This window comes from Orcinus orca, chromosome 5 (assembly GCF_937001465.1).
Source record: "Orcinus orca chromosome 5, mOrcOrc1.1, whole genome shotgun sequence".
Taxonomy (NCBI): Eukaryota; Metazoa; Chordata; class Mammalia; order Artiodactyla; family Delphinidae; genus Orcinus; species Orcinus orca.
In genome coordinates, this window is record NC_064563.1 from 71,285,596 (window position 1) to 71,313,051 (window position 27,456).

A 27,456-nucleotide genomic window follows, 5' to 3' on the forward strand; every position below is an offset into this window, starting at 1 on the left:
ACTATAGACTTTGTAAAGAAATGTTTGTAAAGAAATGTTTACTGAACATCAGTTACGTATAAGATGGTACATAGGATACAAAAATGAGTAAGAAACAGTTCCTACACTGATAAGTTACAGTTCATAGGGGGAATGAATACATACAGTTATAATTAATACAGGAGAGATCTTAAGTGTCATATGAGAAATGTGAGCGAGAGAATATAAAGGATCAAAGAGAAAGAGAGTATCTCAAAGCAGGAGGATCACAAAAGTCTACATGTCTATGTGTGATGCAGATTCACTTGGAAGGACAAGTAGAACTTTCTAAAGTTTTAGAAATAAAAGAGGGAAGGGGGATTTCAGGTGAAGAAACAGGCATCAGCAGAGGCACAGAAGTAGGGTGAATACTGGGGTACTCAGAAATGTCAGATAGTTCTGATGGAACTGAAAGGATGAAAGAATTAGAAAGTAAAGGGAGAATTGCAAGGTAGAGTGGCTCACGGAGCACCATAACACATTTAATATAGTGGCAATGATAAACCATGGAAAGGTTTTAAACAGAGGAATGGTGTAATTGGGGCTGCACTAAGGTGCACTTGCGGGGGATAAATGGCTTTGTTCAAGGCTGCCTAGAAGTATAAAAATGCATTTCTCTGAATTGCACATTGGGTGCTCGTTTTGTAAGAATATCCATCACTTCTCTGGAACCTTTTGAAAGGGTAGAAATGGATTGTTTCTAAAGTCTCATGAAACTTGTGTTTTTCCTGCCCATAGCTCTCTTTAATAGCTATGGTTCCTGCCATAGAGAAGTTGGGAACTATTGGTCTTGGTTTGTCCCTATTTACTCTTGCTATTTAAGTGTAATTCTTAATAGCACCCCTTTTATTTTCCAAAAGTGTTCCACTTAGAAGATAAAATGTATGGTCATGCTGTAAGTAAATATCCACTATTTATTTTATTATTTCTCCCCACTCCCCACCCCAAAATAAAAAAAGTAGTATATATTTGGTTATAAACTAGATACAGTGTCTTTGATATCCCAGCCACAAATCATTTCGATTATTTCCCTTACGAAAAGGAGCATTTCCTTACAACTCAACACTTACTGAGAGCTAGTTAAGTGCAGTCACGGTGCTTGTGCCAGACACTGGAAGGAAAGCAGAAATAAGTAAGTTGCAAGCCACTGGCCTCTGAAAATTCACAATCCTAGTGTGTACGTAAGGTATTCATAAGTGACTCCAGTTTAAAACAGAATGTGGTAAGAGACACCAAAGGCTCTCAAAGACAGTGAAATGGGTCAAACCTGCTCATGACGAAGGTAATATTTCACATAGTTTGAGAACTAGAATTTAGCCACAGGGAGAGGAAGGAAGGTCATTCTGGGTAGAAGGTAGAAAATTAATAAAAATACAAAGAATAACTGCACAGGACCAAATGAAAGAGCATGCTATATTGACTTGAAAAGAGAATGTTGATTTAAACACTGATCTATATTTAATATGTATGTCAAAATGGAAAGCTTTTATAAGAAACAGCAAGAAAACATGGCAAGGGCTTTTATCTCACTAAGAGCTAGAACCCATGAATATTCTGAAAGCGTGGGCAGTGTTCAGAATTCGAGATTCAAAACTTTTTCTACATGCTCTACGAGTGACAAGTGTCATCCTGCAAGGAGGGAGAAAAATTAGTCCAAATGATTGCTTGGTCTGGGCAAAGTTAATTGTTTCCTGTTCCCATTCCTTAGACCTCTATAGAGATAGATAAGGTGTCTCACTCTTACAGGGACTTGGTAATTACATACTTAAAGTAATCAAAGCTAGGAACAAACTCTAGACTGATTTTCTATGTTAATTAGCATTAACTTTACGTATTAAATAGTCATCTTAGAATCAGGATGAGAAAAATCTCTTCCCTGATCACTGCTCTAAAAGAAGATAGTGATCCTGGAGCTAAGTGTGGCACCATATGCCAAGTATGACTTTTGTTCAAGATGAGAATCCCAATTGGGAAATAATAGAGCAGACCTAAATATGAATGTATCATTTAAGAAACAACCCCCCCAATTTACCCCAAAACAATAGCAATACAAAATCAAGATCTTGGTATCACAAATTTAAAAACCTTTGCCATAAATTTGTCAAATCTCACTTTGGACAAGGATATACATTTTCATTTAAGATTTGAACAGAAATATTGGGGGAAGGCATGTCTTTACTTCTCTTCATATCATCGCCTCCCACAATCTCCTTCATCACTTCCATTTCACCCAGGAAGAAAATGTAGGCAATTTAAAAGATAATGGTGGGGTAGGCAAGGGTAGGTTCTTGGGGAAGGTAACTCAGTCACTTGATTTAAAGGCAAAGGGAATGGGTAGGAGGGAGAATGATGCTCTATGAAAATGGGGGGATGTCCAAGATTGTATCTCATTCCTTTCTCGTCCTTACCAAGCTTAATCCTCTTCTAACACAAAGTGAATTTTGTTGAAATGTGTTTTTTCTGCCTTTAACTCTGCAAATATTAGGGGAAGCAGTGAAGTTCCACAGATGACCCTGTTGCTATTCAACCTCCTTTGCAGAAAAAATTAGTCACCTAAAATGTCTGTAAAGTCTTTTCAGAAACAGTACTTTGTGCTTCCCCACATTTGACTTTTTTATTTGGTCTGACATTGTAGCACCCCTATCCTATCCCCAAAGCATTCCTTTCCATTTTCTGCGGAAAAAAAGGCTTAGAAAGTTCTTCTTTCTAAATTTATTTCATGTTTGAAATAATGACTAACTTTATTCCGTTTCAGTCTCTTTTCCAAAGACATAGTAAAATTGAACCATCCTGTAAATTCTGAGATAGCTTCCCCAGATAGTACTTACCTGTCAATGTAACATTCAGTAACTAGTGTTAAGATAAAGCACATGTTGATTCTAGCTAAGGGAATAACTGGCAACAATAAAACATTTTTGGAATGTCAGTGGATGTGTGTAGAGTGTAAACTGATATCTTATGCAAAACTTGTGATCTGAATTGCATCTTGTCTGTGTTTCTTAAATGGGACCCAAAAAAAAAAAAAAAAAGATTTCCTTATAAAAGCTGAAAGAGGGAATTTTGAGTCAAGCTGTGGTGTGTTGCCAGGGGCGGAAATTTATGAAACACTCTCGTCAGCTCTTCTGGAAACACTACAAAAGAAATAGTTCGACTTTCTTATTGCTGCTAAAGCCACTAATAGGTGCAGTTTAGTATAATACCCCTATGAGCATTACCACCCCCAAAGTGAGCTTGCCTTGGAAGGAACTCTGTACAGGCATTTTCTTTTTCCTTTTAAGCTTGCGCAAAACACCCAAAGGGGCCATTTCCAATCCAGGCAGCGATCTTTCTCAAGTTCATTCTTTCTCAGATCACAGAGACAATGGGGAATATGCCCTGTTTACTCAAATCAGTCTGGATTAGTGTCACTCTATTGATGGAATCAGAATTAAAAGGAAAACCATTACTCTCTCAAAGGGCAACATCAGATGTTTTGGGAATGGCTTGATTACTTTTAAATAGACCATTTGAGACTCTGTCACCAGACTAACGTTGAGGACTCCACAAGATCTACACAGAGAGAAACGGTAACACTGGATAAAGTGGAAAGCCCATAATAAGCCTTAGGCCTGGGAAATTATTTCAGTAGATAATCCCAAAGTGCTTGAAAGCCTGAAAATCAGAATAGTGAGAATTCAGAGAAGTTACTTTTCCTGCCTTCTTTCTATAGCCAACTCTACCCCTCAAATATTTACCTTCAGGTCAGATCCTTTCCAGTTTTTAAAGCCTTGCTAGGGGCCTGCTTCACTCTTAAAAATGTCTCAGATTCCACCGCCCCCCCCCCCCCCCATTCAGAATCACCCGACTTCCTCTGAACTCTTTGTACTTCTCTGTTCCTCCCTCATTGCTCTCCCGGTCTCTGGACTGGAAACTGTTGGAGGGTAGAGGATATGTGGTATTTATCTCTGTATCCTCCCTGGGGTCACCAAATAATGTTCCTGAATGTGACGGAAGCATGCGTCTGTTGCTGCTGCTCGGAGGGCTATCTTCAGATAAAAATGTGGCATAAATACCTACAGAAATGGCTGTTTGTAACTGATCTGTACAGAAAGCAAAGCAATTGCACACCCTGTACGAGCCTGGTCTCCGCCTGGATGTTCTGAATCATATGGTTTTCTCTGACATCTTGTAAGACTTTTTTTTTTTTTTTTAATGAGTCCAGATATTTATTTCCATTCTATTTCAAGTGGCAAGAAAGTTTTTGAAACACAGGGAAGTTTCCTGAGTAAGGAATGACTTGTTCTCTAACAGAGGTAAACAGTGTAAAATGTACTGCTTTCACTTCATTGATTACTCGGGAGGACAGGGAATGTGTTTGATTTTTCTACAAAACGGAACCGATTAGATTTTTATCTCGCTTTGCACTCACTTTTTAAATGTGTTTACTTGCTTCCACACCATTCCCTTCATTCATTTTGTCTCCTGATGTCTCTCAATCATCACCAGGGATGTGGGTGGTTTGCTCTGGGTGAATAAGCTTGATGATTTGCAAACACTTCCACATTTTATTTTCTATGGTGTTATTACTAAAGGATGTCTGAGAAAACTTTAAGTCATTTTGTTCTTAAACGTGGTGCCCCAGGTTTTTTTTTTTTCTGTCCAAATAAGACACTAATGAGCTGTTGTAATTATTAAACTGATTGATTGATTGTTACTTTCATAATGGGGTAAATAGAATGAAATGAATAGATGAGTGTCTTTTCAAAGTAAGGCATGTCTTTGGCATAGCTGGAAACTTTAGTTTTATTTTGCAGTTAAAAGTGAATCTTAAAGGAACATTTCAATGTTACATAAGTCACCATGTCTAATTACAAAGCATAGTAAGTCACTGAAAACTTTATCTCAAATAAAATGAAAAGTGTAGCAATCAGCAAAGAACTTGACAAGCAAAAGCAAATTAGAACTTTAAAAACAGTGTTCCTCATTTGAATATGTACAGATTGAGTAGTATAGTCCTTATTTCATGTTTTAGTTTTCCATTTGCAAATAAAGGCTAGCGTTTCAACCTGTGTGTGTGTGTGTGTGTGTGTGTGTGTGTGTGTGTTATATAGTCTGGGAAATGAAGTCATGAATTTAGACCATTTACAAGAAATGCTTTGTAAGTCTGATAAACTACAATCTCAGTTCCTCAAAACATACTTTTGTAAGCCCTTAATTATGGCATTCTTCTAAACTGAATTCTAGCTAACTGGGCAGAAAATCATGGAAATCAGAGAGGGAGGGACCAATTTTGTGGCCTCTCTATCAGAAACTAACATCTTACTCGAGGCTTGTGTCTGGGTGGTTTCTCTATCTGCAGGAAGTAAATCATTATATGACCACAAAGATTTTTATTCTTATTGCTGACCTAGATGCATGAGAAACAAAATCTAGACCATCAGGTAAGAAACACTGCCTTGGCACAAAAATGTGTATGTGTTTATTTCAAGGAAGTAGAAGCTCATTAATAAACTTCCCAGCTAGGTGTGAACTACCAAGTATTACTCATGGCCTTGTGAGTGACAGGACTGGCTATTCTGCTACTAGTTCCCATAACAGCTGAAGCTAAAAGCACAATTCCCACCTACCAGAACAAATCAAAACACAAAGTAAAGGTCACTGAGATTATTTGGAGATGCACTGTAACATTCAAGGGCAGTAGGATGTAAAGAGGTGACTCTGATTTGGAGACAGACTTACTTTAGAGTAAAAAAGCAATACTTGTTTGGGTTATAGTTGAATTAGAATAAAATATATTTTCCGAAGGTGATTTTTATTTTGAAATGTTTTGCATTTATTCTTTAATATTTGCTGAACACCTACTATGTCCCAGGCATGGTTCCAGATATTATACTCAGCACTAAACAGATATCATCTCTCATAATTGTTTAGCAGAGAAGAGCAACATTAAAAAGTACTTATACAGGGGCTTCCCTGGTGGCGCAGTGGTTGAGAGTCCGCCTGCCGATGCAGGGAACACGGGTTCGTGCCCCGGTCCGGGAAGATCCCACATGCCGCGGAGCAGCTGGGCCCGTGAGCCATGGCCGCTGAGCCTGCGCGTCCGGAGCCTGTGCCCCGCAACGGGAGAGGCCACAACAGTGAGAGGCCCGCGTACCGCAAAAAAAAAAAAAAAAGTACTTATACAGATAATTAATTTTCAATTATAATTATGTGATACAAAGGGGAAAGTTACTGTGCCCTGACCACGTGAAACAAAGAATACCTATCTGGGCCCTCCAGGAAGGCTTTGACATTGAAGCTAAAACTGAAAGATGAGTTGGGAAACAGCCTGCAGGTGCAAAAGGCTTGAGGACTGAAGAAGTTTGCCTTTGAAAAACTGAAGGAATGCCATTCTTTAGTGAGCAAAGAGGACGGTTTCAAATAGTATGGTGTAGGGCAGTTTAGAGATTTGAGGCTTGTGTTCTAAGAGATTAGAAACCTGCTCAATGTGTTCAAGCATGAGGGTGGCATGATCAGATCTTCAGGGAGTTTCTGGTGCTAGGTCCAAGGAGCTGGGTCTCCAAAAGAATGGCTGAAGTTTTATATCCTGTCTTTAATGAGTGGAAAATATTTTCTTTAGATATAAAATAAGTATGCTTTCATAGAGTGTAACTCTTATTTATCTTTTTCTTTTGAATTTTATTTTATTTTTTAATACAGCAGGTTCTTATTAGTTATCCATTTTATACATATTAGTGTATATATGTCAATCCCACACTCCCAGTTCATCACACCACCACCACCACACACCACTGCCCCCGCCCGCTTTCTCCCCTTGGTGTCCATACATTTGTTCTCTACATCTATGTCTCTATTTCTACCTTGCACACCGGTTCATCTGTACCATTTTTCTAGATTCCACATATATGCGTTAATATACGATATTTGTTTTTCTTTTTCTGAATTACTTCACTCTGTATGACAGTCTCTAGGTCCATCCATGTCTCTACAAATGACCCAATTTCATTCCTTTTTATGGCTGAGTAATATTCCACTGTATATATGTACCACATCTTCTTTATCCATTCGTCTGTCGATGGACACTTAGGTTGCTTCCATGTCCTGGCTATAGTAAAAGTGTCACAATGAACATTGGGGTGCATGTGTTTTTTGAATTATGGTTTTCTCTGGGTATATGCCCAGTAGTGGGATTGCTGGGTCATATGGTTTTAGTCTTTTAAGGAACCTCCATACTGTTCTCCATAGTGGCTGTATCAATTTACATTCCCACCAACAGTGCAAGAGGGTTCCCTTTTCTCCACACTCTCTCCAGCATTTATTGTTTGTAGACTTTTTGATGATGACCATTCTGACAGGTGTGAGGTGATACCTCATTGTAGTTTTGATTTGCATTTCTTTAATAATTAGTGATGTTGAGCAGCTTTTCATGTGCCTCTTGGCCATCTGTGTGTCCTCTTTGGAGAAATGTCTGTTGAGGTCTTCTGCCCATTTTTTGATTTGGTTGTTTGTTTCTTTGCTGTTGAGCTGCATGAGCTGTTTATATATTTTGGAGATTAATCCTTTGTTGATTCATTTGCAAATATTTTCTCCCATTCTGAGGGTTGTCTTTTCATCTTGTTTATGGTTTCCTTTGCTGTGCAGAAGCTTTTAAGTTTCATTAGGTCCCATTTGCTTATTTTTATTTTCATTTCCATTACTCTAGGAGGTGGGTCAAAGAAGATCTTGCCATGATTTATGTCAAAGAGAGTTCTTCCTATGTTTTCCTCTAAGAGTTTTATAGCATCCCGTCTTACATTTAGGTCTTTAATCCATTTTGAGTTTATTTTTGTGTATGGTGTTTGGGAGTGTTGTAGTTTCATTCTTTTACATGTAGCTGTCCAGTTTCCCAGCACCAGTTATTGAAGAGGCTGTCTTTTCTCCATTATATATCCTTGCCTCCTTTGTCATAGATTAGTTGACCATACGTGCGTGGGTTTATCTCTGGGACTGTAACTCTTACATAAATATTCCAAGCAGAAATCTGAGTGACTCCGAGTGAAGGATACTTAAGAAAGTGGGTAAATCTCAAGACAGATTGACTGGTTTCACATCTGAGAGCTCTGTCACTTACTACCCTGAGCACTTCATCTTGTGGAGCTTCAGTTTCCTCATCTGTAAAATATGTGTAAAACATGGGATAATAATTCCACTTAACTCATGAGAATTAAATGAGTAAATATGTGCAAAACACTTAAACACTCTGAGGAACGTAGTAAGACTCAGAGAGAACTTAGTGGTAGTAGCAGAGGAGGAGGAGTGATAGTAGTAGTAGTAACAGCTAAGATTCTTCTCCCAGAGGATTAAAATATGGATGCTAAATAGGGTTCAGACTTTTTTAATCTTGATGGTCACCACTATTGTATTGAAATTGATATGTCTTCAGTTTCATATCACGGTGAGCAAAACTACCTCCTGTGATAAAACATTAATCACATTTAATCACCCCAGTGTTTTAAGTCGTAATTTCTGATATGTTTTAGACAGATACATTATCAAAATTATTTTTATATATTTTAAACTCACTTTAAAAACCAGCAAAGCATTACTGATGAATCTTCTAAAGTTACTGTGGTATGCTTTCCATATGGATGGTAAAACCCATCACTAAAGATCTCCATTACTGTGTACTTTCTTCTCTTAGCATTACCATGTCTGCTTAAAAAACTATTAAGACAGGGATTGTTATAGATTGAAACTTTCCTCAAACGCATTTTTGACCCAACTTTAATAAATAACTCCTGGTTCACTTTAAATTAACTGAAACTCTGTATACTTTTCCCTATTATTTTGATCAAGAATTACTGAATATTAAAATTATACCTTTCTGCTAAGCCCCATGCTTCCTTGGTATGTAATGGTGAGGTCAGGTTTTCTTAGAATTGAGATGCTCTTGATTATAATTTTATTTATTTGTCATTATTACTAAAAGGGAGTACTTAATGAAATCATAGAATTTAAAGTTTAGTTTTCCTTAATTGAGCTCTACACAGTGTAATTTAGCTAAATTTGGATTGAGTTCTAGCTTCTCTACGTTTCACACTGCCTAGCTTTTCAAGTACTGTGGCTAATATTTGTTGACACTGTTGTCTACCTGATTAGCCAGCTTTGTATTTATTTGTCTCACCTGCCCCTGTCAGCCTTGGCTGGAGCTTTTAGGGAGCTCTCTCCTAAGTTATGGAATCTTGGACCTCAGAGGAATCTTGACACTTTGTGTCAGAGCATAACACATTCTAGTAAACTCTTTGCAGGCTGTCTTTCTAGGTTGTGGGTTTTAATGCTTTATTTTTACATTTTGTTCGTTGTAAGGTATGAGTATATTTTACCTCCACTCACTTTCTAGGATCATTTGGAAGACAAAAGAAGTGAACTATTTTATATCTAACAAAACCTGGTTTTGAGAAAAACGTGATGCTGAATACATTCTTAAGGTGAAAAGATGGTGCTTTAATTTAACATTAGATTCCAAATATCTTCTTGACCTCAAATGGAGCCCATTCAATCAATTGTGTTTAATTCTAGCATAAAACAAACCATCATTCTTTGAGGTGAGGCAGGTGGTAGAAGACTAAAAAATGACAGGCATTTCTCCCTCAGGCAGTGCTTGTTTAAAAGTCACTATTCTGCCAATATTTGGGGATAAAAATGTAGTACTGTCTGCTAGAGCATAATCCAATGGATGCTTTGCAAAGCCAGGGTCATGAAGAAAGCTGTTTTCTTTTCCCAGGAGGGGCTTTAGAGCGTTCAGAAAGCTCTTCCATGAAGCCTGAGGTGAAAGGTTATATTAGCTGAGGAAACTATATATGCTGCCTGAAATAATTTGGATTTGTAGGTTTGGTCTGGCAAATCTGTATGAAGAAAAAAAAAAACAGTTATCTCATTTTTTTGAAAGCAATCTCATGGCATCATTTTTACATAGTATTGTAGATGAGAATGGTCACCCCTAGAAAAATGTTAGAACTGGTGCACCATTTATGTTTGATCATCAGGTTCAATCTCCTCAATTGTATACAGATTTTACTTTATAGCAAACTAAGGTCCAGGTTGTTTAAGTACGTTGCCCAGGAGTAGATGGCAAATTAGTGGCAGTGCTGGGCTTTAAACCCCATGTTACCCGAGTCTAAGTTCAGAGTTCTTCTGCATTACTAGAATCCATTCACGAATCGAAGGAGCACTGAAGAATGTTTAATTCCCTAGCCTCCTCTAACAGTCAGTCAAGGATTATAAATATAATTTTCTTCAAATGAAATTTGGGCAAGTTATTGTTTCCTGTGACAAGGATCCATTTGAATTGAGGTAAATAAATTGATTATATGTTTCCAAATTAACCTCTCCTATGCCTGATGTGGTCTGCATTCCCATTTTTTATTAATCTCTTGCCATATATTATTGACTATCGTTGCCATAAATTAGCTATTACAGATAGTAATATCTAAGAAAGGCGAGAAAAAGAACTTATAAAATTTCTCTTACACAGATACATTGGAGGAGAGAGATTTTCAGAAATACAAATTATATCTATGTTCCTGTTTCATTGCACTGGTCATATGACTTGATTGGAATTCTTTTTTGATGTTAAATTATTTTACAGGAAAGTAATTACAGAGTCAACTTTAAGTAGGTATAAACCCAGGTTTATATTCAATATTAATTCAATATTAAGTTTTGTTTACAGTGATATATACTGATATACATTATTGCTGAGCTGATGAGAAGAAAATTCAGGCCCACAATATATTCAGAATTTTTTTTTTTTTTTTTGCGGTATGTGGGCCTTTCACTGCTGTGGCCTCTCCCGTTGCGGAGCACAGGCTCCGGATGCGCAGGCTCAGCGGCCATGGCTCACGGGCCCAGCCGCTCCGTGGCATGTGGGATCTTCCCGGACCGGAGCTCAAACCCGTGTCCCCTGCATCGGCAGGCGGACTCTCAACCACTGCGCCACCAGGGAAGCCCTATATTCAGAATTTAAGATCATTTAACAATGTAACCCAGGAAGGAAAAATAAAATGAAACTAAAGGAACTGCATTTATATAGTACGCTTTTAAAACAATGACCAGTCAGGAGAAATCCCTATTCTTTATTGCCATTTTAATACTAATCATCAAAACTGAAGAAATAAATCAGTCTGTAGATGACTATGGGTATGCGAAAGAACTTACAGGAGGAGAAAAACAAACAACAAGGAAACCCTCTTTCTATATTTGGGAATGGTAGTTATACTTGCTCTTTCCTAATGGTGAAAGCAGGCAGTTTGAGATTCAGCCCCTGGTATCCCTACACTTACCATACCAGCTCCATGTTTTAGAACACCCCCCAGAGTGTTCTGTGATTACCCGGAGTATATGAAGTTTCTGTGACCAAGGTGTGTTTTATCCTTTCTGTGGGCAGATCAGCTAGTTTGTGATGAAGTTGAGTACATTTCAGCTACAGATGTTGGTAATTTTCTAGGATCCAGGCAGTGTCTTCTATTTCAAAGTTATTTTGTAGGAAATGAAGCATCTGTTCGAATTCAAAGGAAATCCACTGTTTACTTTATCAGGCTTATAATAGATATCAGGCAAATCGTGTTCATTTTCACCTTTTATATGTTGTGGAGAAAAGACTGTCTCCTCTTTCAGACATGATAGGGTAGATGTACAACACTGTTCATTCATTCACTGAGTCCCTATAGAGTATGTTAAGGTTATTCGAACATCAAGATACCTTATTGTTGGAAAGGGACAATCTACTTCCTATTACATTTCAAATGTTCTAATAGCTTTTGTTGCATAAGAAACACATGAGACACAGAGGACCCCACAGAGTTCTTCTCAGGGCACTTTTTGGTACTCATACGAGTGTCATGTTTTAACTTTGGAGGCTATTTTACTTGTCGTCATAAATATGCATCTCATTAGCATCCCAGCAAAAGACAAATTTCTCCCTTCTCTGTTTACGGAACTACTGAAGTAAACAAAGGGTACAGGTACTGCTTCTTTCATCCCGCCAGCTTCACGTTGGTGGAAAAGAAGAAATAAATATTATTCACATTAACCTGGCACAGAGCTACCTTCATAGGCTGCAAAGTTCGCAGTCATGAAAGGGCCCTGTGCTTTGTTTAATGTTCTGCTGCCACCCTTATGAAACTCTTAATAATTTATGAACAAGAGGCCCTGTGTTTTCATTTTGCGATGGGCGCTGTGAATTATTTTGCTGGTCCTACATACCTAACACTTGTTCTTCTTGGCTATGCTGGTCTGCCCTCTGCCTCTAATTGTACTTTGTCAACACGTCCACTGTCTTCAAATCAAAGAAATAAGCAAATAAGAAACTTTTTTGGTCGTTGTCCACTAAATGCTTTTAAAATTAACTTCAAATGTACGAATTCCTATGGCAGGTTTATGATATCAATTTTTAATAAGGCCATGGAAAGTCTGCAAGAAGATTTCTAATCATACAATTCTTACTTTGGTGGGTTTGTTGCTGTGTGTTTCAGGCTAGTTAATTCAAAGTTAGTGTTGTTTTTATGCTTTTTTTTTTTTTTTAAAGACAATTGAGTATACTACTTAGCTTTTGTTTCTTTAAAGTAAAATTTGAGGAAAGCTTAAAATGAAATATGTTTTCCCATTTTTATCTTGAATAGTCAGCAGCTCTTTGCCCAAACCTGAGAAATCTAGTTTTACATTATATAAATTGAGGCGTCAGCCCTGGAAGCAAATCCTATTGGGAAGAAAATATTTCAGCCGAACTTTTTGGGATTAAAAATTAAAAAATTTAATTAAAAATTAAAAAGCATAGCCATCAACACCTGTTAATGGCTTGAAATACAGTTTCTGCTTCCTTGGTGCCACCCCGTATGTTCAGTCTCACTGCTGTCCCAGGGACGTCGTCTTTGTACCCCTGAGGTAAATGGAGTTTCCATTTCTCTTATGTCCTTCAAGCAGCACTGAGTGTTTACTCACTGGCTTTTAAAGCTGGGTCCCCAAACTTTTCTCTTTACATTTATTGGAAAAAAAAATTCAAAGGGCCATGTTTCTTTGTTCTCCTCCAAGCGCACAATTAGCTGAAGTTCCATTCTGTGTAGCTAGAAGGAGGAGGAAAGGGTTGGCCCAACAGGCTTTTTACTGCCTGTGAGAAAGTGCCTGGCGAATTTCTTTGTCCCCTTTGTCAGGGGCGGCTGCCTCCCTAATTGTACTGCTCTAGGGAAGCACGTGCCTCTGGGAGCATTATCTGATTCCTACAGGACGCTCAGGAGTGCTTTGTATACTGACCCTTAACTTGAACACAAATAATAATTTCAATCCCCTTTCTAGGCTGTTGCCGCAGGCTTGGACACCTAAGAGCTTTCATTCAGCCAGGGGTGTGGACGCCTTCGTCCGGGCCTCAGGTTTTAGTTTTGTCTCTCACAGCTGTCTCACCTGCAGTTTGCCTCACCTGTCAAGAGGGGAAGCTAAAGATGGAGGACAGGCCTAGGAGCTGTGGAAGTCAGGGGAGAGAAGGCGAGACTAACAGCTGCTCTTGTCAGCAGGGGGATAAGTGTAAAGAGATTAATAGTTATTTGAAGAGCAAATGGGGACATGGCATTCGGCAGTGGAATGCGAATGCATACATGTAATGGAATGGGCATGCAACCGTTAACATTTAGACAGATGCTCTCTGGACTGAATGGAATGGCAGAGTCCTTTCTCCTCCCCATGTGAAATACTTAAAGTTTAGTAAAATCATTTTCTTACGCTTAAAGTGGAATTAAAATTGTTTTCAAGCATCCATTTCTTTGTGAGTTTGTTCTTCTCTGTAGTTTGACTTAATCTGGGACTCTGTTATGTTTCAGTTGAAGAGCCAGACTTCTCATTTCCTTTATAAAATATGTACCCACAGGACTGCCTTCTTTTTGCTTTTCATTTGTTTTCCTGTTGCTAACTTGAAGAAACAGTGAGGTTTCCACGTGTCAGAAGATTTCACAAAGGGAAAATGGTACACAGGCTGGTGGCCCCTTCTGGAAATGTGTCCAATTTGACTCAGGAATGACTTGAATTATCTTATCAGGCTGACAGGTGTGATGGTGTTGGCAGGGCCCTGGACTTGGAATCGGAAGATTTGGTTTCAAAATCCCTACTCTTTGCTTATTAGCCGATGCTTGAGCAAATCACTTCCCCTCTGTGATAGTAATACAGTAAAGATTTTTTGCCGATGAAATGAGAAGTTAAATCATTCTTCCCATAAACATCTTATTGAATACCTACTTGGTGCCGGTTTTCCTAGAAGAAATAAAACACCTGGCAGAGAAGCTATATGAATTAATGTACTTCTGAATTATTTCAAACATAGAATCTTAATCATAACTAGATGATATTTCTCTTACACATGTTCTACTTTAGAAAATAGTAAACTGCTACAAAGAAAATGAAAAAACAGATGAAAAATTAGGCTGTTTGGATGGTCTGCTAGCATGTAACCTTTTAAAATATATAGTTGCCTCTCCCTATCCCTGCTACTCATTTCCCTCCAGTCTTCATGAACCCAGTCCCTGGGGGCAAGTCGGTACCCTGAGACAGAATTTAGAATGATGACTAAAAGGAAATTTGGAGGACAACTGATTTTTCTCAGTAAACAACAATTTGATGCTTAAGTCTCCTCTAGAACATATCTATCTAGTGGTCTTTTTCATTCTGAATACCAAGACAGAAGAAGAAGAAAAAAAAAAGAGTAGCAGTCAGTATTCATTTATTTTAAAGAATTCATAAGCAGCTACAGAGCACTAGTACTTCTTGCCCAGTTTGCGAATGAGCACATAATCCACTTTCAAATGCTCTCGGGGAGACCGCAGTCTCCAAAGGTTGCCCATGAAGCTGTGTGAACTGTGCAGGTCATTACAAAACATACACACACCTGGGGTTTCTCCTGGAGTTTCGAACTATGCATGACAAATCGGTCATTTTCCCTTGAGCGTGAAGTGTTGCAGACGTGAGGTGGAACTCTGTAGAAGGCACTCACCAAATGATGCCTTTTTGGCAGCAAGGATCTGCAGCTTAAATGGCTAACGTGGGGGGTTTCTGGGTGTCCCGCAGCCACAGTACACGAACCTGGGGCTCCTGAACAGCATGGACCAGCAGATCCAGAACGGCTCCTCGTCCACCAGTCCCTACAACACAGACCACGCCCAGAATAGCGTCACGGCGCCCTCGCCCTACGCACAGCCCAGCTCCACCTTCGACGCCCTCTCGCCTTCGCCCGCCATCCCCTCCAACACCGACTACCCGGGCCCACACAGCTTTGATGTGTCCTTCCAGCAGTCCAGCACCGCCAAGTCCGCCACCTGGACGGTAAGAGCACCGGGCACCCATGTGTCCTTGAACCTGATCCCCAAGTACAAGGGTCTTCTCCATCACCCCTCCCCCACCCCGGCTCTCTCCCCCATCAAAGCTTAGAGCTCCATATTGAATGGTGCAAAATTTCTCCCTAGTCCTCTAAGGACATTTTGGTTTGAAATATTCAACACTGACCCAGAGACAGAGAAAGTGCCATTTAGTAGGAACAGCCCTGATCTGGGAACCAAACTGCGTTCTGGCTGGCTCCTAGCAATTTCAGTTGATGCGTTCTAGCCTGCCTCACACTGTTGGGAGGTCCTTTGTGTGAAGGATTTTTTTTGGAAAAACGTAAAGCATTACGCCAGTGGAAAATACCGTAATCATAGGATATGTGTTTGCAGTCTGCAGAATGTAGGCGTTACCAGTCTCATTATTTTGAAAAAGTAAATGACCCAGTAAGGTGCGATTTAAAAAAAAAAAAGAATAAAATCACAAACACAGTGTAAAAAGAAATTAAGATCTCATCTATTAAGGAAGGGTTAAATTTGTGCATGTGGGTTCTATAACATGAATCATAATTTATTGATACGTATATATCTATTACATGTAGAAGCAAGTTTCCCTCCCCAAATCCTCCTAAACTACACAGTAGGGGCCTAAATTAGTTTCAAAGAGATTCTGATGAAAAATGTTGAAAAAAATCTTATGTATAACTTTTCTAAGAAAACATGGAAATACTTTTAAAAATTAAAAAAGCTACAAGAATGTTGATTCTATTTCAGAGTTTATTTTATTATAACATGAATAAAGCTTAAATATAAGGGAGGAAACCTATAAGACTGGTTTTAACTGGTTGATCAAAGAATGCCCAAGACCAAAGTGACACACATTTTGTCAAAGAATTTAATGTTTGCTGAGATTATAGAAATGCTTCCAAACGTCATCGTCTTGTTGAGAAGTAGCTTTCAAATTGTTTTAACAGATTTTTCCCTCTTTGGCAAATAGGTTTCTTTGGAAATCATTTCTGTTTGTATGTTACAGTATCCAGGCTTTTCTCCAGTTGTACAGTTTATAAAATAATCTGCATTAGTAACACTAAATTCCAACATAATTTCACACGTGTCCCCTCATTTTGACCTCACTTTTTTTGTGAGCTAGGTAGGGCGCATTTCACAACTCCCATTTTACTAGTGAGGAAAGCTGAAAAAACATGGGGATTCGGTGGCACCCCTAAAGTTACAGAGACTTTTGTGTAGCTGGTCCTATTTCTGATTCTGCCACCCTCCTCCCACTAGATTATGTCCTTTCTTTTTCTTTTCACCATTTCACATCAGGGTGTCCCATAATTGTCTAAAAATTTATCTTAGCGCGTTTCTTCCATAGTTTGAGAAGCGGTTCTGTCATGGTTCGTATTTCAACCATAAAGTAGAAGTGTTAGCTTAAAACTTGATCTCTCTTCCATGTGCTTTTTTTAGTCAATTGTGTCATACTATTTAGTCTCGTTTATATTAATAATTGTGGAGGTGGACACTCCAGGTGAGTAAACTTAGAGTAAACTTAAAGATATATTGGTTGGTTGATCCAAGTAATATCTTGCTGAAGAACCACTAAAATAACCATTTTATAAATGGATCACTGATGTGTTTTTGAATAGGGGTCACACCAACTGGATGTTTACAATCACTGAACTTCAAAGCTAACAGTTTTTCATCTGACATTTGCAGAGCTCTACTATATTAAGAGTGAGCACATCTGAGGGATAATGGGCATGTTGGGGCCACTAAATGAAGAATCACTGCCCTCCTAAAATGGCTTAAGAACCTTGGGGGTGGAGCATGATGGAACATCAATCTTTCTTCCTCCCCCCTCCCTCCCCACCTCCTCATACAGAAGTCTTAACGCTTTTTTTCAGTTTTAGTGCAGTTCTGAACCATCTTCCATCAAACCCCCTCTCTCAAGAGAGGTACACTGTCTCAAAAAAAAAAAAAAAACGGTTGGGGATACCTACATAAGTGGTAGGTTAAATGTAAAGAAAATGGGGCTTCCCTGGTGGTGCAGTGGTTAGGAATCTGCCTGCCAGTGCAGGGGACACGGGTTCAAGCCCTGGTCCAGGAAGATCCCACATGCCGCAGGGCAACTAAGCCCGTGTGCCACAGCTACTGAGCCTGTGCTCTAGGGCCTGCGAGCCACAACTACTGAGCCCGTGAGCCACAACTGCTGAGCCTGTATGCCACAACTACTGAAGCCCGCACCTAGAGCCCATTCTCCACAACAAGAGAAGCCACTGAAATGAGAAGCCCGTGCACCGCAACGAAGAGTAGCCCCCGCTTGCCACAACTAGAGAAAGCCAGCACGAAGCAACAAAGACCAAATGCAGCCAAAAATAAATAAATAAATTAATTAATTAATTAATAAAAAAAAGTAAAGAGGGGCTTCCCTGGTGGCGCAGTGGTTGAGAGTCCACCTGCCGATGCAGGGGACATGGGTTCGTGCCCCAGTCCGGGAAGATCCCACATGCCGCGGAGCGGCTGGACCCGTGAGCCATGGCCGCTGAACCTGCACGTCCGGAGCCTGTGCTCCACAACAGGAGAGGCCACAACAGTAAGAGGCCCGCATATCGCAAAAAAAAAAAAAAAAAAAAAAAGTAAAGAAAATGTTTTGTAGAGTACCCTAGTAAAATTTCCTTACATGTGACAGCAGTGGTATCAAGACCCTGAAAAAGGGGTAGGCACTGTGGTGATGGGAAAGAGCATCTCTTGAGAGCCAGAAAACCTGGATTCTCACTGTGATCATCCTCGTGACCTGAGCCAAGTTACTTCATCTTTCTAGAATTCAGTCTGTGCCTCTGATGAGGATGAATGGGGTGAAAACTACTTCTTTTCCTTAAGATGAGATAGTATTATTAATCAACATAGTTTTTAGAAGAACTTAGCTTCTAATCAGTTCATTTGCCTGCCATTAATACGTGACCTTGGTTAAGCTGGTTGGCCTTTCTTGGGTTTCTGTTCAGTTGTCTACAGTGTATGCTATAGATATTACAGAATAAAATGATTGAATTAGATGTCCATTCCATCCTACTAGCGTATCACATGGTATTTATATTTTTATTCATGTTCTTTCTTGTTCGCAATTAGACTTATTTTAGGCCCAGCTACATTTCATCTAAATCCAGCACATTTGAACCCTTGTTTGAGTAACTCCTGAGATCACCTAAAAATATGTAAATTCTTAACCATGGACACCAGTGTCTTATACATAGCAGCACCTAACTCTTCGAGCCAAATTATATATCCTCACACTTATGCACAGACCTCACATTTTTAAGTGTTCTCTCATGCGACTTGGAGCCTCAGAACCGAGGCTGTTACCCCGTTTTAGAAATGAGGAAACTTCGAGAAGTAAAGGTTACATGGCTGATCACCAGCCAAGGAAATAGAGGAACCCAGGCCTCCCTCCTTCCCAGGTCAAGTCTCTCCACCATCTTATCTAGACTGTCTTTCTCTTGATTGACAGAAGGCGATACAGACACTCGCAGGCCCTGTGTAGTATGGAGTGAAGCCACCTGACAAAGGACAGATTTTTTTTTTTTTTTTTTTTCTTTTGCGGTACGCGGGCCTCTCACTGTTGTGGCCTCACAACAACGGATGCGCAGGCTCAGCGGCCATGGCTCACGGGCCCATCCGCTCCGCAACACGTGGGATCCTCCCGGACCGGGGCATGAACCCGCGTCCCCTGCATCGGCAGGCGGACTCTCAACCACTGCGCCACCAGGGAAGCCCCAAAGGACAGTTTTTATGCTACATTATACAACACCTATTTCTTAGGCATCTGTGCATTTTAAAGCAATTTTTCAAAATAAAAACACTATATTTTAAACTGCCCACAAACTGGAAGCAGCAAAAGCAGCTGTCATTAGGAAGGGTCACATGTACCTCATATTCTTCTGGTAATTCTTTAGTAAAAATTTTGTTAGTACCATTTTATCACTTGTCATCCTTTTGTGTTGTTTGCTCTTTTAATTTCTGGTTTTACTAAGAGTCACTGCCAAAATATAATTAATATATTTAAAGTATATACACATATTTCTTTTGTTTTCTCTGTTTCCAATAATGAATGTGTGTTCCCAGTTCCATAAAAATATGGTATCTATTTTAAAATTCTTCCAATGAAATAAAGTGAAGAGCAATGACATTCTTCCATATTCTCTCTTTCACACACACACACACACACACACACACACACACACACACACAGTCACACCCAACCTAACACGGAATTTAGGGCTTGGGTTTCAGATTTTCTTCTTATTTCCACAGTGTAATTGTTACTTACTGATAGAAGCCTAACATTTAATATAATAAAGTGCTGGTCTAGCATTATAGCTGGAACTCATCAGCCACAGGCCAGTTGACAGTATGGTACTTTGGAAATGGCAAGAAACTTAGGTGCAGAGTTCAACCCTGAAATTTACGAGCAGCATCTGGGACCTGCTCAGAGAGTTCAATCTCTTTGAACTTGACTTTTTCCACCTACAAATAGGGATGTTCATACTGTCCTTATCGTGAGGATTACATGCCACATGTAGGTGCACGTATCAGCACCTGGCTAGTCATAGGCATACATGTGTTTACTGAGTCTGAATTTGAATCCCTTTGCTTCACGAGCTTATTATAGTTTTGTTGAGGGTTCAGTTACGCCGCAAGTAATAATTTGAGAGAATGCAAAGCAAAATGTCTTCTACTTTTGTTTTTTCTTAGTGCTTTTGGGCTATTAGCATGCATACTCCAGCCCCACAGGACTGTGATATTATCCACTACTCAAATATGTGAATAGTTGGCATAGGATGCTATCAGGCCCTCCCATATGCAGACTTCTGCAGGTTGGCCAGGCTGCTTTCCTAAGTCTGTCCAAGCAGGTATAGGCTCTCCTTGCCGGCACTAGGAAAGGTCTTTTCCAGCTTTAAGAACCTGCTGAATTCCAGCATTTATTTCTCATTTATGGGGATGTCCTTTTTTTTTTTTTTTTTTTAATTCTCCGTGTTAAATAAAGAATAGCAGTGGTTTTGTGGTGGCAAAAGTACTGGAGGCAACCTACACACTCGCCAGTTGGGAACTGGTTCCATAAATTGTGGCATATCCACATGACAGAATACTCGATGGCCATTCCGAAGAATCATAGGTACCGATCTGGAATGCTTTTGGAGTTGCTGCTGAGAATGAGATAAGCCTTCTACGGCACCTACTTGAGCTTTGAGAGGACTGGTAAGGACACTACTTCTGCGGGCAAAGTACTTTCTTTTGCTGGACTCCAGGGACAAGGCTTTTTTTGTGTGTGAATATAGATCAATCTGTCTTGATTGTCAGTGTCACACACCTTTGACAGTTTGAGAGCTGTTTTCTCCACAACCCAGGACACACAGTATAATCTGTGTGCAAATACTGGGAAAATCCTCAGGTTAGTGTTTTTCTGTTGTGCTCTCCGTCTGAGATAATGACCCTGGACTTTGGACATACATCCCTTTTTGCTCTTGTGATTTTTTTCCCTTCATAGATGTCAAGGTCTTGTAGTGCAGGCACCTGGACCTAGTGCTCAGAGCCATGTCCAGCATATAATAGGCCCTTAGTAAGTATGAAAAAACTTATTTTTCTCCTCGTGGCCAAAGGAAATAATTGCAGTCCCAAGCAGTATCCCTCCATTCTGACCTTGACTGTTAACTGTCCATTAATTCGATGCCATTTGCCTCCACCCGTGATTTAGAGAGCCCTCTTTGCCTTTCCTAATCATGCCAGCCTCATGTCGTGTTCAGAGCTTTGAAGATTCTGACTTGAGCAAGTGGAGATTAGGGAGGTGGCATTTGAAAGGGGAACAGCCAGTTCTCCGGAGAGTTTCATTGATCCCAGCATATCGGGTCTTGCAAGCTCGCTCCCGTTGGCTCTTCCACAGGCGAGCTGAGATGCCTGCCTGTGGCCCACCCTCCCTGTCATCAGGTTACCTGTAATGTAAGACTTCCAGAAGAAGGCTGCCAGCTCTGCAGAAATCTAATGCAAGCCAGCCCATTTGCGTGGCCCTCTGGAATTTGGGGACTCTTAAGAATAGCCCATCAAAGGACATGATGTACAGACAAACTTTTCCATGGTGAATATGATTTATCAGCTTCCTTGCACAAAGGAAACGCTTCTCTCACCAACGCTTGAGCCTTTACTGGGGCTGGTCTTAACTGAGTGGCTGTTAGGTTTCATTGCTGAGGGACAGAAGTCAGTAGACTTATCTCTTGCCAGTGGTACATTTGTTAATCATAACAAGGTTATTTTCACTTCTTGCCAGAGCTATCCTCTAAATCTCCAGAGATACATAAAGAAGTGTCTTTTTGTGCTCCTCCCATGATCAAGAAAATAATAACATTGAGCATTGTCACCTGTTATCCAAGCTATTTCTTAGTTGACGAGAGTATTGAGGAAGAATGTCCTAAATAAAGGGTTTGGAGATTCTTGGGGACGGTTCATGTTACTTATTTAACTCTAGGTTTTGGACTTTAAAGTGAATTTCAATTGTAAGCCATGCTGTAGGGGTGTTGTCCCCACATCCAGAGCAGAATAACTTAGCAAGTTTGCCCTAACTTGTTTAAATTAACTCTAGGTTAATGTATTCATGATAAGGCAGTTTCACCTAATCTGATGTTTAGGGCCCTCCCAGACTGTGCTCAGTGATTTCCTGAATCCACGGTAGAGTTTCCATTTAAAGGAAAAAAATTTATATTTATTTATTTATTGCATGTAATGTTACGAGAACTGACCACTGATTAAGAAGAAATAAATAGCAAATTTAACTAAACTCGCCTTTCTTTTTCTACTACAGAAAGAGTAACAGCACCCCCCGCTTTTTTCCCTTCTTTTTCTTTGTCCTGTTCCTCTTCCTCTTTCTCCTTCTCCTTCACTTATATTATTATTAGTAGTCAATTTCATTTTGTAGATATTACCAGCCACTTGGTATTTTGTTTTTCCACTGTGGCTTTGGTTTCCCAGAAGGGTGGATTATTATGAGGAGGATTGTGGTATAAATAAATTACCATGGAAATTTCCATCAAGAGCAGGGATCTGATCATCAGGCCCATTTCCCTAAAAAATCACTTCCACTAATGACTGCCTTGAAGGTGGCAAACCCAAATATCTGTGGCATTAGGGGGTAGTGTAAATGAGTCAAATGGTGGGGATGGGGACAGTGGCAAAATGAGCTTACACACCTTCTCTGCAAGGGAATCTGCTCTGCAACTCCACCCTGGTGTCATGGGGGAAGGTAGGGCTGGAGTTAAAAGATGAATTTTTCAAGAGCATCTGGAAACCTGGATTTGCATGTAATATCTCCAGATCTTTAAGTGATATATTCATTTAAAAAAAAAAAAAAGTTGTAAAACCCACAGACCAAACAAAACAATAGTCAGACTGAAGGCTGTCTTTGCAGTATATTTAAAAGTGACGAGGGACAGTTCCTTAAAATTTAAATAAAATAACTGGAAACTAGAGCAAGCATCTAAGGGGAAAGTTATGAATAAATATATTCCATTTGGAAATAATAATTCTCTGTTCCTTTCAAAAGTCCTATAGATTGACTGCACCCTCCCACCCCCTGCAATAAACTAAGCAATACATTATCAAAGTAGATCTTTCTCAGTTTGTTTTCATGCAGTTAATGACCTTCCTACCTTCATATTCCTATAAAATTTATTTTATAAAATATAATGATCTGCGCGTTGGATCCTTGGCATAAGGAAAGAATCTTCTTTGTTTTATTTATTTTTTTATTTTTAAAATTTTTATTTATTTATTTATTTATTTTTGGCTGCATTGGGTCTTCGTTACTGTGTGCGGGCTTTCTCTAGTTGGGGCAAACAGGGGCTACTCTTCGTTGTGATGCGCAGGCTTCTCCTTGCAGTGGATTCTCTTGTTGCAGAGCACAGGGTCTAGGCACGCAGGCTTCAATAGTTGTGGTGCACGGGCTCAGTCGTTGTGGCTCATGGGCTCTAGAGCACAGGTTTAGTAGTCGTGGCGCACGGGCTTAGTTGCCCCACCGCATGTGGGATCTTCCCGGACCAGGGCTCGAACCGATTGGCAGGCGGATTCTAACACTGCCACCAAGGAAACCCTGTTTTGTTTTAATACTTAGAGAATTAATACTTAGAGAATTTATGGGACTCCATAACTTAACTAAAATTGGCCAAAGCTGTACCCAGAAAAGGCAGTGAGATTGAAAGTGCTTCGAATCAGTTTTCTCAGCTCACTAACCAGTGGCTCATTTGTAATTAGCACGTAGAGGGTGTGGCAGAACAAAAATCACCAGAAAATTGAGGTATAGACAGAGAATAATGTCATTGTATTTTTCTTGAGCCATTAAAAAAATACTATGTATCATTCAGTTTGACAGAGATTTCTTCAAGTCAGCCCTGAATGATGGGTGTCATTTATTGCTCTCAGTGTCTTCCCATAGGTGAGCTTTACACCTTCTCCTGTTTGCATTCCCTGATGTTAACCATTTCCATAGTGTGATCAAGTCTTGTAACTGTCCCCACCCACTCTGGTGGAGAAGGGAATATGTATTTTTCTCATGAGAGGTATTTAGCAATCAGCTGTCATGTCATGGGTAAAAGCAACTACATATGAAATAAATCCTCATGGTTTTATAGCAGCAGCAATTAGTATGTCTGTTAGGTCACTGGAGCCTGAAGGAGGCATGAGATAACATAGCTTTCTGTTCAACAGCTTCTAATTTTTTGAAATTAAAGTTTATTGTAGAACAGAAAGGAAAATCTTAGACTCTTTGAAGCCCTGCAGATGTTTTGTAGACGTGGAATGGTTTTTAGAACAAGGGGTCCTGTAATTAGGCACACAGGGGCCTAAAGGTACTGATCTTAGCAGCCATCTCTCCTGTGGTTTTTAATAAAGATTACGACCCCATCATCAGGCTGCCCTCAGCTGAAGTTTAAAGGAAATTGAGAGTAGCCAGAGACCCTAGGTCTAATTTACTGTGAGGTGAATTAGGGAGGCATTCTCACTTTATAAATAGAACCAGCCTTCTCATTTCACTTTGAATCTAATAATGAAGACTCATGATTTCTTGGTTAAAAAAATAAAACAGTATAATTTGCCCCCTTGTTATTTTATGAGAAGGGTCTGAAGAATTGGAATGTAATTTCTAATTGTTTTATGCAGAGTTAATTCTGTGTCTTCAAGTTCATCAAACAGGTGTTCTTTTGTGGGTTACTCATTTAGGTTGCATTTTTGTTTTCCTCTTTATGCTGTTTTACCAGTATCATCTGCACTAAATCTTGTAGCAAATATAACAAATAAGATGAGGACACCATTTCAAAAGACTCCTCCTTTACTTGGAGTGGTTTCCAAGTTGTATTAATTCAAAACAATAATGATTGCTTACTTAAGGATCCTCATTTGAATTTGAGGAGTCATCTGACAGGCTCCTGAAGAGTGGGGCTCATTAAGTAGAGCACAGAACTCAGAAGGACAACTTGTGGGCTCTAAAAAACTCTGTGATCTGGGGCAAGTGACTCTGTTTGTGCTCATCTGTTAAATGGGTATTGTAATATTTACTTGGTAGGATTGCTGTGAGGCTTAATTAAAATTTACAAAGTACTTTGGGAGCCTGAGAGGTGAAACTCTAAAAACACAGTATGTTATTATCTTAGGATCCTGCATTTTTGTTTTTAGATTTACCTGCGTGAATAGTACATCATATCCATGCTTACAATTCAGGCAGTTTTTCGAGGTTTTCCATTTATAAGCAGACATGAAATGAAGCAGTATAGATCTATAAGTCCCTAGAAATAAATGTAGGATAAATATATATGTTTGCATATGTGTGTACTTTTTTTTCTAATGTAAAATAATTTCTTCTTAAAACATGTTTAATTAGATCCTGTAATTGTTAATCAGATAATTTTTTTCTTAGAGTCTCAGTGCTTTATTGGTAATATTTCAGCAAACCAGTAACAGAGTTTTAAATTGTGATCATTTTGACTAGGTCATTAGGAGAAAAATTTACTTTTTATTAAAAATGCAAAAATACATACATGTATTTATATAAATACAAATATTTTACGCTTGTTGAGTAACAAAGGAGTTAATTTACTATAATTTGGGCTTCAAAGCTATTCCTTCTTTCTCTCTCCCCCTTTGCTTACTTTTTTCCTTCTACTCTATCTGTTAATTTGAGATTTTATGAATCTAGAGCCCTAACATTAAACGTTATAAATTGCCTATCTCTCTCTTTTTTTTTCTACTTTGTATTCTTGGAAAAGCAAATTTCATTTTCCCATAAGAACAATGTTATAATTATAGATTATGTTTCTGAACAAGAAATTGTCATCAAGTAAGTCATAGATATGATTAACTGTATGTCATAAAAGCAAAGTTCTATAAGCTACGGTAATTGTTTAAAACAGCAAAATGATTCTCATAGTTCTATAAAATTTGCTTAAATGTCTTGTATGCCTTGACATATGTGTGTTAAGTGTGTGTTAAGTTTACTTATAAAATCCTAACAGTTCTTTTTATAAACTTGACTTATCTAAAACTGATATGCTATTGTAATAAACATTTAAATTAACATTTGACAGACCAGAATTTTATGCATTTGATATGTAACGATTTGAGAAGCCTATGTTTCTCAAAATAGGGGAATTAGAATGAATAGTTACAAAATGTATTCCTTTTGCTAAGAATTATATTCAAAAAATTTCTGTAGTATAGACCATTATTTATTTTAAGACAGTGAATCAATTTTAAAAGATATTATTACCAATTTTGCACTTAAGAAAAGAAAAGAAAAACTGGATCCTTTTGAATTTGAAAATAGAGTTTTGGTGTGTGTTTACTATCCCTGCCTGCCACCGCACTCTCCAGAGTGGAATGGTCTTGAGAGGAAAAGTTTCCCCCAAAGCAGCTGGTTATGAGAAAGGCTAGGAGTGCTACTGGAGAGAGTTCCATTCCTTTGCATTAGTGATTGATAGTGGAGGTGTTTGAGGACACAAATTGTGTATTAGACCCAGGGTTTGGTGTTTCCCTCTAAACACTATCAATTCAAGTTTATCACCTACCCTCACTCTTCCAACCATTCTGTATGAAACAATGGAATTAGTGGGGAAGGCCTTTGGGAAATGGTGTTTAGTTGGTAATTAGATAAAGCAGATTGCCCAACATGTAAAATACAAAGCATTTTCATAATAGAAATTTGGAATAACTTTTTTGTACTTCTGATGCATAGGAAATGTCTCCTGTTGTGATGATTAATAATTCCTTTTCTGAACTAATCCACATAGATAAGTAACCTCTTTTTCCTTTACCTATTCTCACGCCTAGCATATGTTGAAGTTATGCATGTATAAATAAACGCACACTCCTTTTAAATGCTTTAGTCTAACTTTATTCCCTTTGAGTTTAGGAAGACACTTGGCAAATAACTATTTTAATTAGCCTTTCAAGAGAAAATCATCAGCCTCTAAAAGTTACCATGGATAACTCATTCTTTAGGCTTATATTGTCCTTTCATAATATTCACTGGTAATGGATTATGTTTTATGTTTATCTTCAAAGACTACAGCTTACACTTTTGTATATAATTGTAACAAAGGCATATCTTGCAGGTATTTATATTTTATGTCTGAGAATCATCATATAATTTAACAAATAGTAACTCATTCATGAACATTTTGATGCAAAAGTTGGAATGACAAGTGATGAGGAACTTGAGATCTAGGGAAGAAAAGATGTCTCATTCAGCAGCAGAACCAGAAGAAAATATAGACTTCTTCCTGTCTAGTTTCCTACTCATGAAACAATTAAATATTAGCTATTTGTATAAGTTTCTATAATGTATTCATATTTCAGAATTGATTTCTTGCCTAGCACTCCACAGTTCTCAGCTATAATGCTTTTCTTTGCATAAAAATTTTAGACATAGGTGTTACAAGGTGTAAGAATTGTGCTGGGAACAGTCTTTTTGTTAAGTTTTCATGGAATCTTCTCTCAGCCTTCACCCAAGTGTAATTATCCTCTTAGATACTTTGGGATTAAGAGTGGGAATAGAGAGAGGATACTCAAAAGAAAGAACAGGAGAGAGAGGAAGTGA

General features: G+C 38.8%; 1 protein-coding gene across 5 annotated transcripts in view; it reads left to right on the forward strand.

Moving 5' to 3' along the window:
* TP63 (tumor protein p63) overlaps positions 1–27,456 on the forward strand; it is a 100,624-nt gene that overhangs the window by 4,872 nt on the left and 68,296 nt on the right. For 4 of the 5 annotated variants that reach the window (XM_033403242.2, XM_004278490.4, XM_004278488.3 and 1 more), the window contains exon 2: positions 15,082–15,336. The exons of the other annotated variant lie outside the window; for it this stretch is intronic. In XM_033403242.2, the coding sequence (XP_033259133.1) occupies positions 15,082–15,336 (255 nt within the window). The remainder of the gene's footprint in view (positions 1–15,081; positions 15,337–27,456) is intronic. 5 annotated transcript variants of the gene reach the window in all.